The 19,444-nt window shown below is 45.5% G+C and overlaps 1 protein-coding gene across 1 annotated transcript in view; it reads right to left on the reverse strand.

Annotated features, from left to right (window-relative positions):
* Nucleotides 1-12,834, reverse strand: part of tgfbr1b (transforming growth factor, beta receptor 1 b) — a 148,428-nt gene extending 135,594 nt beyond the window's left edge. The window contains exon 1 of the mRNA XM_084326295.1: nucleotides 12,720-12,834. Coding sequence (XP_084182421.1) covers nucleotides 12,720-12,789 — 70 coding nt within the window. The 5' untranslated portion in view covers nucleotides 12,790-12,834. The remainder of the gene's footprint in view (nucleotides 1-12,719) is intronic.
* Between the last annotated feature and the right edge of the window lie 6,610 nt (nucleotides 12,835-19,444).

Genomic DNA, 19,444 nt, shown 5'->3' on the forward strand with positions numbered 1-19,444 from the left:
CTGGCCGACGGGACTGAACTGGCTGACAGACTGGCTGACGGGACTGAACTGGCTGACAGACTGGCTGACGGGACTGAACTGGCTGACAGACTGGCTGACGGGACTGAACTGGCTGACAGACTGGCTGACGGGACTGAACTGGCTGACAGACTGGCTGACGGGACTGAACTGGCTGACAGACTGGCTGACGGGACTGAACTGGCTGACAGACTGGCTGACGGGACTGAACTGGCTGACAGACTGGCTGACGGGACTGAACTGGCTGACAGACTGGCCGACGGGACTGAACTGGCTGACAGACTGGCCGACTCATGGGCTGACCTAACAGAACACTAGAGCTTCCATCCAATTTCAGCCATTAAGCAAATGGCTCTCTTTCCATGGACACACACACGCACCCACCCACACATGCAAACATACACACACACACAGTCACGCACACACACGCAAACATACACACGCACTCACACACAGACAGCCTTGAACAGTGCCCCAACAGGTTATCATGAGTCAAAAACAGAGAGAGGGAGAGAGGAAGGGAGAGATGGTTGCCACTTGTCATACGCTAGTTCCAATTTGGTAGTTGGAAAACAAATTTTCTTTTGTCCCAGAAATTGCTCTACCGTTAAGATTTTCTCACCTTCAGCATCAATATAGTCTGAGCTACTATGCCAACCAGTGAAAAGTGCAGGCCATCAGGATGCTCAATGACAATGACACTTTGTAACAACCCATCATCTACACCCACTGCACACACATCCACATCTACACATTCACTTTAAACAAACACTCACCTTACCACTCACTTTATTCACTTTAGACACTTTAACACACTTTATATGTATCTATTATTAAAGAGATTTGCACAACATTCATACCTCATTTGCACCCTACCCCATGTTTTGTACCTCTGCATTCTACCTCACATTACTCATTTTACTCTGTATTGTATATTGTATATGTATTATTGACTTTACCTACTTTTTACTTCTTAATTTTTTTGTACTTACTTATTTACTTATATACTTATGTAGCACACTCTCAGGGGCTCATACATACATAAACAAGCATTTCATTATAAAGTATTCTGTGTTTTGTTCTGACAAATAATAAACAAACTTGAACTTGAGGGTGTAAGTGTGTGTGTGTGTGTGTGTGTGTGTGTGTGTGTGTGTGTGTGTGTGTGTGTGTGTGTGTGTGTGTGTGTGTGTGTGTGTGTGTGTGTGTGTGTGTGTGTGTGTGTGTGTGTGTGTGTCTGTGTGTGTACACAAATCGTCCAAGTTGCTGCTAGTGTCTCTTGGTGCGGCACAGTAATGGCGCGACACTGTATGCTTGTATGCCGTGACAAATAAAACTCTTGAAAAGATGTAGAGAATGTTTGGCCAGTAGAAGGACAATATATCCATTTATAATCTCTTGTGGAAAAATAAGGTACACAGAAACACTTGTCAGGAAGGAGCCATCAAGAAGCCTTGCCCCCTCGAGGCCACACACTTCACCCTTTCACTGCCACGCGACAGAAGGTTAACCCTTTACTATCACACAACCGACGGTCGCCGTGAAAGGGTTAACCTTCCGTGTATTGTCGCAGTTAACCGGTTTGGTAGTGCGGCAGTGAAAGGGTTAAGAAGCCTTGCCCCCTCGAGGCCACACACTTAACGCAGAGGACTGCAGGGAAAACCCACACTACTCACAAACAGGATAAATCTTTTTCCTTGCTGTTTTTATCCATACAAACATATGTTGACCCAGACCCTACCTGTTTTTTTTGTATGATTAAACGAACAAAACTGGAGAAATCTTTTACTCAAAACGGTGCCGATTCTCAACACGGCCATCAAGTCAAAATGGTGTTTTCCATGGTGTTGTTGTGTGGTATTTTAAGTGTGCATTTCCCTTTGCCAAGCGTTTAAAAAAAGATATCCGTACTGCGCTCCCATCGCCAATTTCATCAACTAGTGTTCAAAGGTGTCACGGGATACCTCTAGTGATGATCATCTGTTGATTACAATCGCCCTGCTGTGTTTTCTTGCCTACCAAGACCATCTGTGATGAACACTATGAATAGCCGAGCAACTTAGGCAGCTGAGGAATCAGCCGGAAATATAAAAGCGATGGATTTATCTGAAAAGGAGAGAAGGTGCAGCATTTTGAGAGGTGGTTGAGAGAACAGGCCTGGTCTAACTAGGCTGGTCAGGGCTCCACTAACTAGGCTGGTCAGGGCTCCACTAACTAGGCTGGTCAGGGCTCCACTAACACTAACTAGGCTGGTCAGGGCTCCACTAACTAGGCTGGTCAGGGCTCCACTAACACTAACTAGGCTGGTCAGGGCTCCACTAACACTAACTAGGCTGGTCAGGGCTCCACTAACACTAACTAGGCTGGTCAGGGCTCCACTAACACTAACTAGGCTGGTCAGGGCTCCACTAACACTAACTAGGCTGGTCAGGGCTCCACTAACTAGGCTGGTCAGGGCTCCACTAACACTAACTAGGCTGGTCAGGGCTCCACACTAACTAGGCTGGTCAGGGCTCCTCACTAACTAGGCTGGTCAGGGCTCCTCACTAACTAGGCTGGTCAGGGCTCCACTAACTAGGCTGGTCAGGGCTCCTCACTAACTAGGCTGGTCAGGGCTCCTCACTAACTAGGCTGGTCAGGGCTCCTCACTAACTAGGCTGGTCAGGGCTCCTCACTAACTAGGCTGGTCAGGGCTCCTCACTAACTAGGCTGGTCAGGGCTCCACTAACTAGGCTGGTCAGGGCTCCACTAACTAGGCTGGTCAGGGCTCCTCACTAACTAGGCTGGTCAGGGCTCCTCACTAACTAGGCTGGTCAGGACTCCACTAACTAGGCTGGTCAGGGCTCCTCACTAACTAGGCTGGTCAGGGCTCCTCACTAACTAGGCTGGTCAGGGCTCCTCACTAACTAGGCTGGTCAGGGCTCCACTAACTAGGCTGGTCAGGGCTCCACTAACTAGGCTGGTCAGGACTCCTCACTAACTAGGCTGGTCAGGGCTCCTCACTAACTAGGCTGGTCAGGGCTCCACTAACTAGGCTGGTCAGGACTCCTCACTAACTAGGCTGGTCAGGGCTCCACTAACTAGGCTGGTCAGGGCTCCTCACTAACTAGGCTGGTCAGGGCTCCTCACTAACTAGGCTGGTCAGGGCTCCTCACTAACTAGGCTGGTCAGGGCTCCTCACTAACTAGACTGGTCAGGGCTCCTCACTAACTCTTTCCATTAATAAGCACTTTGAGTTGCACTCCGTGTATGAAAGGTGCTATATAAATGAAGATTATTATTATTATTATTATTATTATTAGGACCGGTGCTACCTACTGAACAAGATTTAGTGGCATCACTTAAATCATTCAGCGCAACATTCAGAACAACAGTTTTGTATTCTCTCTCCGTCTCTTCAGGAATTGACAAATGAACGTGATATACGACGACGTGTTTATTTATAAATGGGGCTAATATAGTTAACCTGTGAAAATGTTCGTAGCAACAGCACAAGATTTAGTGGCACCACTCAAATCATTCAGCACAACAGTTTCGTATTCTCCCTCTTCTCAAATTAACGTGATATACAATGATTTATTTATTCATAAATGGGGCTAAAATAGTTTTAACCTAATTTGCAAGTCGCTCTGGTGCACCTAGTTTTAGCACCATCTAAAGAAAAATTGGCAAAATCTGCCAATGACTTCACGCCTATGGGAGTGAAGTCTGATAAATAGCCTAGTGAGTCTAATATTCATGTTGGTCCGTCTCGGCGTTTAATTTAAATCGTCTCAATCGCCAACACAAGAGAAGAGATAAATCAATGAGAAGCAGAGGGGGAGAGGGAGTATCTCCTAACCTGGCCAGGGAAACCAGCTCCCTCTCTCTCTCATAAAAAAGCTACAATCAGCAGCAGAACTTGTGAAACTGGATCCCGGGGCCCCTCTCTTCTCCCTGCGTCCCCTCCTGTATGGAGCAGAGCAGAGCAGAGCGGGGGGCCATTCGTGAACGCATCGGTGCCTTTGAATCCCATCGCCACTGGCACAGCTACAACTTCTCAAATTAGTCGTGGTGCCTTGGGCCGGGACAACGGGCGCCCAGGGTCACCCACATGCCTGGAATTCCTCTGCCTGCACCCCCGCCCCCCCCCCCCCCCCGTAGCAGTGTTGACCAGAGCGCTGCACCGAGAAAAACAACGCCACAGCGACATTTCCTAGAACGGACAAAAGGCATCTGCTGCAGAAGTGGCCAGCGCCAAGCTGAGGGGGGAGGATGTTTGGGGGACTGGGGAGTCGTTTTTGGTGATGCTACCTGGGCTGAGACTAGGGCTGGTGATGGTTTAAACCTGCTACCTGGGCTGAGAGACTAGGCTTTAAGCCTGCTACCAGGGCTGAGAGACTAGGCTTTAAGCCTGCTACCTGGGCTGAGAGACTAGGCTTTAAGCCTGCTACCTGGGCTGAGAGACTAGGCTTTAAGCCTGCTACCAGGGCTGAGAGACTAGGCTTTAAGCCTGCTACCAGGGCTGAGAGACTAGGCTTTAAGCCTGCTACCAGGGCTGAGAGACTAGGCTTTAAGCCTGCTACCAGGGCTGAGACTAGGCTTTAAGCCTGCTACCAGGGCTGAGACTAGGCTGGTGATGGTTTAAACCAGCTACCAGGGCTGAGAGACTAGGCTTTAAGCCTGCTACCAGGGCTGAGACTAGGGCTGGTGATGGTTTTAAAGCTGCACAAAACCTGGCCTGAAAGAGGCATACGCCACTTCCCAAGGAAAGGTTGTGATTCACAAAAACAAAATTGACAGGAAAATGGGCTCCGTTTTAAGCATACTCTGACCCATGTGTGTGCACATTTTGGGAATTGGGAAACCAGAGGTGATGGTTAGTAGTGAAATAGCCTAAATAATCTCCAAGATAATAAACTTGAAATATGAAAAATCCTGTCTCTTGTAGATTCGAAAATGTAGATTCGATTTAGGCCTAGGCTACTTTGTTATCTGAATGTTTTTAATAGTCAATTAGCTAGGGCTGTCTTAAATACTTCGAAGCTTCGTTCGATGGGCATGGGATTCGAATATGTAAAAAAGAAAATCTATATATATGAATTTTCCCTTTTTTTTTTTTGCAAAATCAACTCTGCCTCTCTTTGTTAATTACAACAAGCAATGCTGTTTGTTATTTAAGATGAGGTCGGACTCGGCACTGACAGATTTGTGTTCATTGTGCTGCTTTTATAAAGCCTCAAATGACGGCTTACAATATTTCATGGAAGCAAGTGTTTAGTTTATCTAAGATTTAAACGGGTTTAAACTTTACAGCACTGACAAAGTTTAACAAAGTGCTGTACAAGTCCCACAACATTAAAAAAAAATATTTAAGTTTTTTTTTTAAATACATTTTTTTTTTTTTTTTTTCGAAGCTTCGAATTAAAATCGAATCTCGGCCCCGAAGCTTCGAATTCCAAAAGAAAGTTCGAAGGTCAGCTCTAGAATTAGCCTAGGGCAGGCTACTATTTGGTCAAAGGCCATAGTGGTTGTTCATAGAATCATTAATTAATTCCCAATGTGTTGATACTCTACTGTAAAGCTAAATGTTAAAATCCTCCAACTCACGCTATTTATTCCATTCCAATCCTAATCAAATTAAACACAGTAGCCTAGTAAATTAGTAATTATATACCTTGTAATATATATACCCCCACCCCCTTTTTCCTGTAATGCCTACTTAACTCTGCCATTTGTCCTACAGCATATCTCCATTCTTAATCTAACAATATGCCATTTGGGGCTACTTATTGGTGAAATAATTGTGGCAAGGTGCGAAGCAATTCGATTTTCGGGAATTGCCGCTGCCATGCTCTTTAAGATGCATTCTAAAAATAGATTTCCATAAACAATTACTCAAGCACTACTGAAGTAAATTCATGATGCAAGTACTCCTTCTAGGAAGACATTACTCGTGCTCATCCCTAATATATATATATATTGTCAGGTGTGGGCCCCTGGGACTCATCTTATGAAACAAGGATCCATGCTCTAATGCGTATCAATTCGAGGGTCCTTGACATGACAAGGTTTGAGAACTACTGCTCTAGAGTCTAGACTATCTAGTTGGCAACTATTTTTATAATCGGTTAGTTGGGTTGGGTCTATGTTATACTGCACGGTCTGCACCTCCATGGCCTGTTGTTGAAGCCATTTGATGTACAGTATAGCAAAGCCCGTTGTGTTAACACAGATTTTGTGTTTTTCTTTATTATTATTGAAAGTGTTTTTTTTTTATCCACTTTTTTCTCCTCTTTTTCCATTTTTCTCCCATCCCAATTCCATTGTGCCAATTCTTCCCTCCCCTGTCTTGAACGTTGCTCGCATATGCCCCCCACAGGCCGGTTATAGGAAGGATAGAAGCCTTGCATCACGTGTCCCCTCCGGTACACGAGGAGGCAGCCTGTCACATCTTTTCACCTGCCAGCGCGGACTCTCGTTGGCGAGGTGTAACATGTGGGAGGCTCCCACTACCCCCGCCATTTTCCTGTCTCTGCTGTGCAGGCGTCCCCCAACCGACCTGTAGGAGTCGCTGTCCACAACGTCCAGATTACCCTTCCACCCTCTAACTCTGCCAATTGAGTTAGTATGACGACTGGCCCAAGCCGGAGGTAGCGCAGACAGCCGGAGTCGAACCCGGTGTCTCTTGCGTTGGTGACAAGCACAATGTCCGCTGCGCCACCCAGCCGCCCAATTGAAAGTGTTTTCAAACTGAAGACGTAAACAGGTTTATAAAAAAAATTAAAATTACAAAAAGTGCACTCTTGATATATAGCAAGCATACATGTATGTTTGCTTTCCGTCAAAAACCGTCCAAGTTGTTTGAAACTTTGTATTTTTCAAAGATATTTTCATCTGATTAATAGTTTCTATAATCGATCAATCAACTATCAAAATAGGCGTTAGTTGCGGCCCTAAAACACAGATTTATAATCTGGTGCAAGAATTACATGATCACATCAATACATGACAGAATCCTCACCACCAAAGAGAAATATCTGTACGAAAATGGTGGTGGTAGATTCAAAAACGCTCCTGAAAGAATGCACACACACACACACACACACACACACAGAGCCGCAGACTACTATGAATAGCCTAGTCCATGTTTATTGAAGCCCCGAGACACAGGGCTAGATCCACAAAGAATGGATTGCACGGAGCAAGTTGCACCAGCACCCTTACTTACAATTCATTATGAATTGAAAATGGGGGACCCTGATGGAAACAAGACAAAAGTCATTCTCTGGTCTGCATCCCCTTAACAATTGTGTGTATTGAGATGTACTGTATTGTACCCATTCTGCAATCTGTTAATAAAATGTTCATTCAATCAATAAATCTGCGCGGTGATTGATTGAATGAAAATTTTATTAACAGATTGCAGAATGGGTACAATACAGTACATCTCAATACACACAATTGTTAAGGGGATGCAGACCAGAGAGAGACTTTCGTCGTTTACATCAGGGTCCCCCATCTTCAATTCATAATGAATTTTAAGTAAGGGTGCAACTTGCTCCGTGCAATCCATTCTTTGTGGATCTAGCCCACAGTGTTTGGACAGTCATCTTCGTCTCATAGCACTAACAGCTACTCAATGGAATTGGCGGATGTAAATATCAAATCAACAGCTGAACACAGTAGGCCTACCATATCAACAGCTGAACACAGTATATATGCTTACCACTTGTATCTATTGCTATGTCCGCCCACTACAATCACATGAGCTGTCTAACGCCTGTCCCGTCTCCCTGTCCCCCTGTGAGTTGCTGTCCTGGAGTGCTGAACGGAGTGTCGGACATCCCGTGATGAAGGCCGGGAGGATGCGACCCCCTCTGCGTGCCCTCCTGTCTCCGGAGGTTTCATAGTGGTGACCGGAGTGCCGGACGTCCCGCGATGATGTCGGGGAGTTCGCGACCTTCTCTGCGCCGCCCCCTATCTCCCTGTCTCCGGCTGTCCCTGAGCAATGACCGGAGTGTTGAATGTCCCGTGATTAAGACGGGGAGGACGCGACCCTCTTTGCGCCGCCCCTGTGCCTCAAATAGATTCGCTATCAGCTCCATCTTCAATCTTTCAAAATGTTCAGTTGCTATCGCTATCAGCTCTATCTTTAATCTTTCAAAATGTTCAGTTGCTATTGCATGCACTCATCTGTGTTTCACTACACACTTGAGTGCATGCTTACCAACTGTTAGTCTGCAACACTACTATCACCGACATCTAAGGGAGATCCCCCCTTGAATGGCCCTTCTAAGGTTTCTCTCCTCCACACTGCCTGTGGAGCATTTTTCCCTATTGTTAGGTTTTAGTGAGTTTTTCCTTATCTTCGCGTGGGGTATGTCTGGGAGTGCTTGCATTCTTTCATTTATTTGCATTTATTTTAAATTTGTTGGACCTTATGGTGTTCTTGTTCTGTTCTTGACTTGTTTAAAGAAGACCTGTACGGCCCATGGGGACATTAACGTGTGTTGTCGGGCCTTATAAATAAATTTGATTTGATTTTATTTTATTTACCACATCACAGGATCACCACAATGTGCCATGCATTTCCTACAGAAATGGCGCAATTGACCATATTCACACGCTGGCCAAAGTGGGAACAGGGTGGAAAGAAATCCCAACCAGAGCATGACATGAGAGCAGCCGTGTGAATATGGTGCAATGCCGTAACAGAGTGCATAGCCTTCGGTTGTCATTTGATTACAGTCACCTGTCGATTGAATACATTCACCTGTCCACCTACCAAGTCGTGTGCTGCTGTGGTGACAATGTATTAGGTGGCCAGTATCCCTGAAAGACACACCATCATCGTGCAAGTATTGTCAGGTGTGACTGTCTTGTTTGAACCCCTTCGGTTAGACACAGATCTTACTAGGAATATATAGCTGCTTCTCGGCAACAAGAAGATGACCCAAGATCACTGAGACTGTGAGATAAAGCTTGGTGCCAAAAGACTGTGAGATAAAAAGAGAGAGAGAGAGAGAGAGAGAGAGAGAGAGAGAGAGAGAGAGAGAGAGAGAGAGAGAGAGAGAGAGAGAGAGAGAGAGAGAGAGAGAGAGAGATGCAGGTAAGATGATGAATGACAGCCCGTTTCACATTCCACAACAGACCCGTACACTTCTCACACATTTAGAATATTCTATCCTACTCTCGAGGGATCGACCGGCAGCTCTCCCTGCTCGAGAATCTGAAAAAGGAGGCAAAGAAAAGAGAGAGGGAGAGAGAGAGAGAGAGAAAAAGAAAGAAGAGTAACTAAACTAATTTCTCTCCCTCCTCTCTTATGTTTTGAGGATAGTGAGTCAGCGTGGCGGGCGAGGGTTTGTAAGATAGCCCAGCGAGGATCCTCACATTTTATTCAGAAATGTTGACACGGCACTTGGGAGATTTTGTAAGCAAAATTCAATGCACCGCTTTTTTTTCTTCTTTTTTATAGCTATCTCTAAAAGTGGCCTGTTTGCTCATGGTCCTGTGGGGAACGGGAAACAACTTCAGAGGAGAGGAATGAATGAGACCGAGAGAGAGAGAGAGGAGAGACAAACAGAGAGACAGAAATCACTCAGAAACTAAGTCAAGAACTGGGAGAGGAGAGGATAAGTAAGAAGGAAAGTCAGGGAGTGGGGAGAGGGGAGAGAGAAAGACAGAGAGACAGAGAGAGACACAGATAGGGCGAGAGAGAATGACCGAGATGAGGAGAGAGAGAGACACAGAGATAGGACGAAAGAGAGACAGAGAGAGGGCAAGAGTGTTTTAGAGAAATAAACAGAGCCCATTAGGCAATAGGTTGAAGATGGGAGGAGCAGAAGAAGTTGACACTGCCTAATTTAGCCTGCTGTCATGGCGAGTGTGTGTGTATGCATGCACATGCACGCTCTTGCATTTGTGCACATTTTTGCATGCAAACGCCGCCAAGGTGAGCCTGTGCACACGGCCACACGTGTGTGTGTGTGTGTGTGTGTGTGTGTGTTAGTGAGTCCTATGTGTGCAGCGCTGGACACAGTGGCCTGGAAAGGTGACAGTATAGGTGCCGGTTTAAATGTCCACACGGGAACTAACTGGGAGTATTGTGCGAGACATAATAAATATTGAGACATTCCGTTATTCCGCATATGAATACACTCTACATCTATAGCTTCGCTGGATCCAATTAACCACACACCCACCTGCCAGAGCCTGCAGGCTGCATTTAAGTGGTCTTCTTCGGGTCTATTTTGTTTTTGTTTTTAGCGGATCAGATTATAACCATTGAGGTTATGGCTCCTCATTCTGATGCAAATGACGGCGGCGCTCCCCCCCCCCCCCCCCCCCCCCCCCCACCGTGACAATCCCGTTGCCGGACAAAGCATATTCAATTCCTCCGGTCTTCCCTCAAGCAACCTGCATAATCAATTTAGCAGCTCACATTTTGATGGGCAATGTGAGAGGCTATACGAGGACACGACGGGTTGGGGTGGTTATGACATTGACAGCATGGTGGGGAGATGTCTACGTCATCACTATCTCTCTCTCTCTCTCTCGCTGGCTCTATGTATGGATGAGGGTATGCAATGCATTTCTCTCTCTCTCTCGCTGGCTCTATGTATGGCTGAGGGTATGCAATGCATTTCTCTCTCTCTCTTCGCTGGCTCTATGTATGGATGAGGGTATGCAATGCATTTCTCTCTCTCTCTCTCGCTGGCTCTATGTATGGATGAGGGTATGCATTTCTCTCTCTCTGGCTCTATATGTATGGATGAGGGTATGCATTTCTCTCTCTCTCTCTCTCTCTCTCTCTCTGGCTCTATGTATGGATGAGGGTATGCATTTCTCTCTCTCTGGCTCTATATGTATGGATGAGGGTATGCATTTCTCTCTCTCTCTCTCTCTCTCTCTCTCTCTGGCTCTATGTATGGATGAGGGTATGCATTTCTCTCTCTCTCTCTTCCATGTATGGATGAGGCTATGCATCTCTCTCCATCAAGCACACACAAAAGGAATGTCGGAAGAAGGATACAAATAAATCCTGTATTTTTCATCATTAGAGGTGGAAAAATAAATAAGCGTTGTGGGTCTATTGCAATCACATGTTGGCTGTTTTAGACAAAGAAAATCAGCATGTATGTGATCATGGATCAGACGACCAGGAGAGAAATCACAGCAACCGCTTCGTGTCAAAAACGTGAAATCCCACGGCGGTATAGTAGTACGGGGTGTGACACGGGGAGTGAGCCATTCATTCATTTAACCATATCATTTGTGACAGATGTGTGATGTTTTGAGAGTGACGCTCGGCGAGAGGCGGCTGACAACGAAGCGAGATGAGCAGCACCCAGTCCGCAGGTTGTTGCAGCGCGTGTTGTTCACTCCGGAGGAAGCACATTGCAGCGTTGTGTCAGACTAAACATCGATGTGTAACCCGGAGTCGACGGGGCAAAAAAAAAAAGGCTAAACGTTTGCTTGTGCATTTTCTAGTCCGGTCGGTGCATGAAGATCAACCAGCTGTGACCATAATAAGAGTTTGATATATAGCAGGCTGGCTAGCAGGCAAAGCGAATGTTGGGGCAGTGGCTTGCAGTATTATGTCAAGTAGTAACACAGATTGGCTAGTTACATTTGCGATTTACTTATGGTAATTAATGTAGAGGGGAAAACGCATCATTTATTTCCACGAGCTCCACGACAAGAATCGGGAAGCGATATGGCATATTACTTTATTTCTTTACAGTGAAAACAAATGCCGACTAATAATTATATTGTGATGCTTTGTCGTTTTGAGAGAAAACTATGCTGCATAGAATATACACACACACACACTATAAATAATAAAACACTTGACGGAGTGTGGACGGTATAACTTGTCTAGAGATAACGGTACGTGGAACTAGACTGTTATAGGCTGTGAGACAAAGAAGACAGAGGCAACGCAGGAGGACGGAACTAGTCATAATAATAAACAACACAAGGCGACATCAGGGGGAACATCGTCAAGCAGCAAAGGTAAATCAATACCCAGAAGCTTGGGCAAAAAACAAACATCGGTTGAACGCTGCCAACTTTGTATTTGTTCAACTGAGGGGATACTTGTCACTCTTTGGCAAGAAATAGCGCAAACAGCCGTGGCACAAAAACGGCCCCGAGTTTAATCCAGCTTTGATCCTGAGCTAAACCGCTGGCCCCGTTACCTTATTACATGTGACTTTTAGCAAAGACAGTAGAGACGGAAAGACCACGCACTCAAAGCAGCGCCAGGAGGGTGAGAAGGTAACAGCCTGTGGGGAGACCGCTGGTCTCTTGAGGGAGGGAGGGGGGGCGATAAGCCAACCAATAGCCGCGCCTCTTGTAGCTCACGTGATGCACTACAGGAAACAAGTCGGAGTTGTGCAGTCTCCTTTTCTGAACGGTCTCTGCTTCTTTAGCTCCCCTTCTCTCGCTCCCCTTATTTTCTCTCCCCCCCCTCGTTCCTTCGCAGGAGTTCCTCTCGACAATAAACATTCCCACTGACAGGCAACACCACCGGGCACCGAGCTGCGCCATCTTTAGAGAAGAGAGGACTGTGGCTCCTTCATCTTCAGGCATGCGCTTCTTGAACAAAGAGCTCCTAAACGAGGGGAGGGGATGGGGGGGGGGTCTAAGTTAATAGAAGAAGGGAAATAAAAAATAAACACCCCCCCCCCCCCCCCAACGTGGACGCTTCTTCTTACCGTTAATTTCGTGTATCCTCGTCCCGAAAAAGAGGACGACCAGCACGAGACAACATGGTATTGCATCCATCGTGGCTTCTTCGGACCGTACTCCTCCAGACTCTACTAGGCTGCTTCTAGCTCTCTCTCTCTCTCTCTCTTTCTCTCTTTCTCTCTCCTCTCTCCCTCACAACTTCTCTGGAGCCGTCTCTGTTGTGCGGGGAGGGAGAGAGAGACGGAGCGATTGGCTGGGGACGCCACCACCACACCCCGCCCAGCTGGAGTACAGTGTTGTGTGTGTGGAAACCAAATGACTATTGCTGTGTTGTTGTTGAATAACTTGCTGCCAACTTGTGATTGTGTACTATATATATAATTAGTAACACGTTTTTCTGTAGTACAGTTTACAGTCTACATGCCATTGATGCGAATTCTATGTAAGGTGGTTAATACTCACACTCTCTCTCTCTCTCTCTCTCTCTCTCTCTCTCTCTCTCTCTCTCTCTCTCTCTCTCTCTCTCTCTCTCTCACACACTCATACACAATACAATCATATAAAGGTCCCATCTGTTGTTTATCAGCCTAAAACGTGAAGGGGTCAATAGACCACTATTATAGGCTCCCTTCAGTAAATAATGAATAGAATTCAGTCTCAGTCACACAATTCACCAATGACTCTGACAAGAACAAGTTACAGGTGAAAAAACCCTCAGCTCAGAACTAGGCAAAATCTGCATATGGCTCGCTGATAACAAACTATCATTACACATGGGCAAAACAGAGTCCATTCTCTTCGGTTCAAATAACAAACTCAGCAAGACCGACGGCTTCTCAGTTACAGTGGGTGACAATATTGTCACAGGGAAAGAAGATATTACCTACCTGGGTTCCATCCTAGAGGCAAATCTTTCCTGTGACAAAATGGCATCCAATGTAGTAAAAAAAAGTCAACCAACGAACACGATTCTTGTACCGGATCTCCTCACTGGTAAACAAGAATACCCTGAAGACTCTGGCAGGAGCACTCATTCAAGGGTACTACAAGTCTACGACTATGCTTGCACCTCATGGTACCAAAGCACCTCAAAGGCGCTAAAAACAAAATTACAAACATCTCAAAACAAACTGGTCAGACTACTGCTTGACCTTACTCCTAGAACCCACCTCACCCCTGCCCACTTTGACAACCAAGGATGGCTTCGAGTAGACGACAGAGTACAGCAACTTGCAATGGGCCTGCTCTACAAGATACACTACACGACCAAGGTACCCATGTACATGTCAAAATACTTCCCAAAGGTCAGTGAATACCACGATCACAACACCAGAGGGAGCTCCACAAATCATGTTAAACCCCAGATTCGGCTCAAACAAGGGACTAAACACGTTTCGCAAATTATGCCACATCAATGTGGAACGCCCTACCCACAGCTGTAAAGGAATGTGAATCACTACCCACTTTCAAAACCACTCTCAAAGAGCACCTACGAGAGACTGCAATTCGAAACTGGCCCCTGTAAATGTCCTAACACAACCCCCCCCCCCCCCCCCCCAATGTACAGTAAATGACCAAGTATGGTCTTGTCAATATTCCAATGTACAGTTTTGCTTGTACAGTGTCCCCCTCCTACCCCCCCCCCCCCACCCACCCAACCACCTCCAATGTACAGTGCCCCCCCCACCTACCCAACCTCCTCCAATGTACAGTTTCTACGTCAAATGTATATACTCTCTTTTCTGGACTCTTTTCGTATCACAAACCGTACTGTATTTGCAAATCTGGTATGTCATAAATGTTTAGATGTAGCAGTACTGTCTATCTGTATGTCATGTATGTCATATATGTTATGATGAATTGAAAATGGGGGACCCTGATGTAAACAAGACGAAAGTCTTTCTCTGGTCTGCATCCCCTTAACAATTGTGTGTATTGAGCTGTACTGTACCCATTCGCAATCTGTTAATAAAGTTTTCAATCAATTCAATCAATCACTTCCCTAGTACAGGCTGGCCTGCCTGTAATATAACAAACAACATCATACGGATGGATGTCCTTGGGTCACCGTATTTTTACGCTACCTCCATTTTTGTACAAACCTGCACGAGAAGCCGAGAGGTTGTGTGAGAGAAACTGGAAAGAACATGTCACAATGCAGAGAGAGAACACACGTTCTGCTGCTGCTGCAGTGGTCAGATAAGATATTGACAATGACATACTGTGGCTAGGATGGTCTGAAGCAGGCCTGTGTGCATTGTTCATATTTCACTCACACACACACACAAATATACATCTATTACCTTCAAACACTTCTGCAGACTTAACCTACCCTCTCCTTTGTACTCTCTCACACACACATGTAAGCCCCTCGTACATTTATGTAGTCTTCCGTCTCTTCTTTCTCTCCATCTCTCTTTCACACGCATACACACACGCTCCGCACGCACACTCATGTAACATCTTGACTCTTCTTTGTCTTTCACCATTTCTTCTCACACACTAGCCCTCTCTGACCTCCCATCCCCTGCCACGATGACAGAGATTAATGACTGTCCATTGTTTGATCTGCATCTGAGCCCTGCAAGGCCAAGCAATGCAAGCATACACACACACGCAGCAGACACACACAACATTTACTCTGATCCCCAGAAGAGGGAGTGTTACAATTTGTCGATGTGCGCATTGGTTGGTTGATTGATTGATGGAGGGATGTGCAGATGGGTCGAGAATAGATAGACAGGTAGGTGGACAAATGGACAGACTGACTTTGATCAGACCACTTCCATCCAGGGACTTAAACAGTAAGTAGTTGGAGAAAAAAAACAGGAAGTAAGACAATTAGGCAATGTTTGGTGACACACCCTCCCTGGCTGTTGCTATAAATAAGAATATTAATATATATATATATTTTTTTGCCCCACCGTTTGAAGCCACTATTTTTTTCTCCTTAACACTATGATCGGCGCGGACGAGTTTTCACGTCATTCCGAGCCATGCTCATTCTGCCGAAGACGCCGTAAGTCGTCTTTGATGTCAATATTTCAAAAATCTGTCATCGAAATCATATTTCCTTTCCGGAGCCCTGAGACACACTGCTGATCTCCTCTCAACTCTCTAGCGGTTCAAGAGCGCCATCTGGTGGCTGATCGGCAGATCGCCAACCGGATATTAACCTTTGAACCGGTAGTGCTCACTCCATATGTGGTCCGACCACTCGCTATAGCTCCCGCGACTCCATCTTGAAACACTGGATAATAGATTGCTCGCCCTAACTCAATAAACAACGTTATTTGGACGTATACTATTATACAACCTGGAAATGGATCGGGCATTTCTACATCCCATAATAGAAAAAAATCTGTTCCACGCTCATCTGCCAGCGGCGCGAGGAAGCCACGGTAAGATTCAGCGTTATTTTCTAACGTTTTCTATACTAACTGATCTGATGAACATATGACCCACTCTGGATGAATCATCTAACGCTGCCCACGGAATTATAAACGATCCCCCGCCCATCCGGTCAACATCAGATGATGCGTAGAAACTTCTAGAAGTACGTGCAGTTGACATTTTTTATCTCGCACAGATTCCTACCAAACTGTATTTGATCATCAATATAATGCATTTGGGGCTATAAATCATGTTCTGAAGAAAGCTGCAGAAAACGATAAAAACATACTTATACTTTAGACCATATTTTAGTATGAATATGTGAATGAAAAAGTTTAACGTTGCTACACCCTGAACAATACATATAGGACATTGAATGGGCCATAATAATGGCAGTTTAGCAATATAATTTAAAAAGTTATAGCCCTGCAAAGAAGGGGAACTTCTCCATAGACAAATAGAGCTGGCGAGGGATGGTAAATTATGAATTTAACCCATGGCGATTAAAGTGTTAAGTTATTTATAAAGAAAAATGCAACCTGGAGCCAAAATAACTGGCTTCAAACAGTGAAACAAATTATATACAGACAGCGTATCAGACACATTGCATTTTGATTGTTCACATTATCTTCTCTCACAGGTTTTGTTTATCAGATCCTTCTCCCTGGAACAGCTTAGCTTGATGTTGCCTAATGCAGAGTCTCAGTGCATATATCTGCCTCCAGAGTTGGTATGCTGCCACTGGACTTAGCCCAACTTGTTCTGACTTATTATTTTTTTTGTATCTACTTTTTCTCCCATTTTCTATTTTTCTCCCATCCCAATTTCGTATCGTCCAATTCTACCCTCCCCTGTCTCGAACGTTGTTAGGCCATGCCTCCCACAAGCCGGCTGCAATGTGGACTAAGCCTTACATCACGCGTCCCCTCCGGTACTCGAGGAAGCAGCAGTCGCATCTTTTCACCTGCACAGCGCGATCTCTCAGCGTCGGGGGTCTGCGTTTGGAGGGCACGCCGCCCCCGTCGCTTCCTGATTCTGCTACACAGGCGCACCAACCGACCTGTAGGAGTCGCTGTCCACAACGTCCGATCCCCACCCATCAGCTTCCCACCCCCTAATACTGCCAATTGTATTAGTATGAACGACCAGCCAAGCTGATAGCAATGCGGAGAGCTGGGCTCGAACCCAGCGTCTCCTGCATTGGTGGTGAGCGCCTTGCCCACTGCACCACCTAGACGCCCCACTTGTTCTGACTTCTCAAGAAGTATAGCGTGAGGTTGACTAATGCTACACACAGTCAAGCGCTTCCTCCTTCCTTCCTCCATTGCAGTATGAGCCTTTTCATAGTCACGGTTTTCTTCTAACCACAGGGTGACACCTGGAGGTCCTCCTATCTTGTTCAGTGATGGCCACAATCACGGCAGCCAAACCAATATTTTTAAGAACTCTTGCCAGGCCATAGAAATAGAATATTGGCTGGGAGAATTCTTCCTCTGGTCTGTGGTCTTTGTATAGCCTATGCCTGAGATATCATTGGAGAATGCTGCCATGGGATACTGGCTTGTGATACCCTACCCTGGACTGTTACGGTGGGGCATGATAAATGGTGGATAGAGAGGAACCCAGGCGCAGACCAGCAGAGGATAGACGAAGGCAGGTGTTGAGTATTGAAAAGTGAGCAATGCTCCTTTAATGACATAAAGAGTAGCTAAAAAATACAGAGGTAGAGCAATCCTTCTCACGAGCTAATTGCCCTACAAAACAAAAATACTATAAAAGAAACTATCCTCCGTGACAGGAGCGATAGAGACTTTGACAGGAACAGATCATTTACTTACAAAAAAGGTGAACAGCGAACGGCTTGACAACACATGAACATGACAGGAACAAGGTAACATGAGTAATGACGCGACAGGGAAGACAGGGGCAACAGTGGATCAGGAGGTAGAGCAGACGTCTGGCAATCCGGAGGTTCCCGGTTCGATTCCTGCTCCTCCCAGGCAGCGTGTCGATGTGTCCTTGAGCAAGACACTTAACCCCTAATTGCTCCCGATGAGCAGGTTGGCACCTTGCATGGTCGCCTCTGCCGTCGGTGTGTGAGTGAATGGGTAAAATGTGAGTAACAAAATTGTAAAGCGCTTTGGATAAAAGCGCTATATAAAAAAGCAGCCATTTACCATTTACAGGGAACTCACAGGCATATATACAGACACTGATTGACACAGGAGGGTAATTGGGTAATTAGACTCAGCTGGGAAGAACAGAGTGACACAGAAACATTACAAGGTTGAAATAAATACACACAATATAACAACACTAAACACAAGACCAACACAGACAGGAGAGACATTAGACCAGGGAGTGTAACATCACAGACAAGACAGACATCAAATGCACAGACAACAAATTGATAATAATAACATGACACAAAATGGTGATCAGGGAACAAGGCTGCACCACCTGAATTAGTCTACAGGATGGTGCAGCAACCTGGGGAACGTTACACTGGACGTGTCTATTTCAATTTTACATAAACTTTTGGGGTGTTTAGCTGACGTTCGTATCTGGTGTGACGAGTCCACCATTAGAATGTGGTCAAATTCTGGTGTCGCCAGCATATACAGTAGCGCGTAGCCAAAATGAAAAAGTACTGTGGGGAAAATTGACAGTGCCCAGTAAATAAGTCTTAGAATAAGTAGCTTAAGTGGCCTATAATGAATAAATACTAAGAACGCTGATAACGGGTTGTCTGTTTGTCTTTTTCTCCTCTCATCTCTTTCCAAACGGTCATGTTGTCTCTTCCTAAGCCTCAGTCACACTAATAAGTAACACATTTGTGTTGATGAAAACTACATCCATATTTCAATCAATCTTTATTTATATAACACATTTGGTGCAATTCAATGTAAATGCAATGTGCTTCACAGTGAAATAAAATAATAAAACATGAAAACATAAGAGCAAATGCAAAATTCAAGATAAGAGAAGCATGCAGTAAGTAAGCATGAGTTCTGATGATATATAACAAACTGATATTAAAGTGCCCATTAGAATTGTTTCTTTGAGGGGCGCTCCAGTAGCACACCATATAGCTCGCTGAGTCGCGAGGCGGTCGTCCCGGGTTCGCTTCCCACACCCGGTGACCATTTGCCGCATGTCTTCCCTACTTCTCCTCCCGTTCTCCCTCTCTCCTCTATCGGTCCTGCGTGGCCAGAAAAAGCTGTAAAAATGCTAAAAGATCATTTAGAATTGTTTCTATGCAAAGCCAGACTAAAACATATGTTTTAAGTGTTTCCTTGACGGTGTCAACAGTCTCAGATGCAGTGGCGGCTGGTGAACATCATTCTAGGTGGGACGG

The sequence above is a fragment of the Notolepis coatsorum genome (genome assembly GCF_963971535.1).
Source record: "Notolepis coatsorum genome assembly, chromosome: 12".
In the NCBI taxonomy this organism is placed as follows: Eukaryota; Metazoa; Chordata; class Actinopteri; order Aulopiformes; family Paralepididae; genus Notolepis; species Notolepis coatsorum.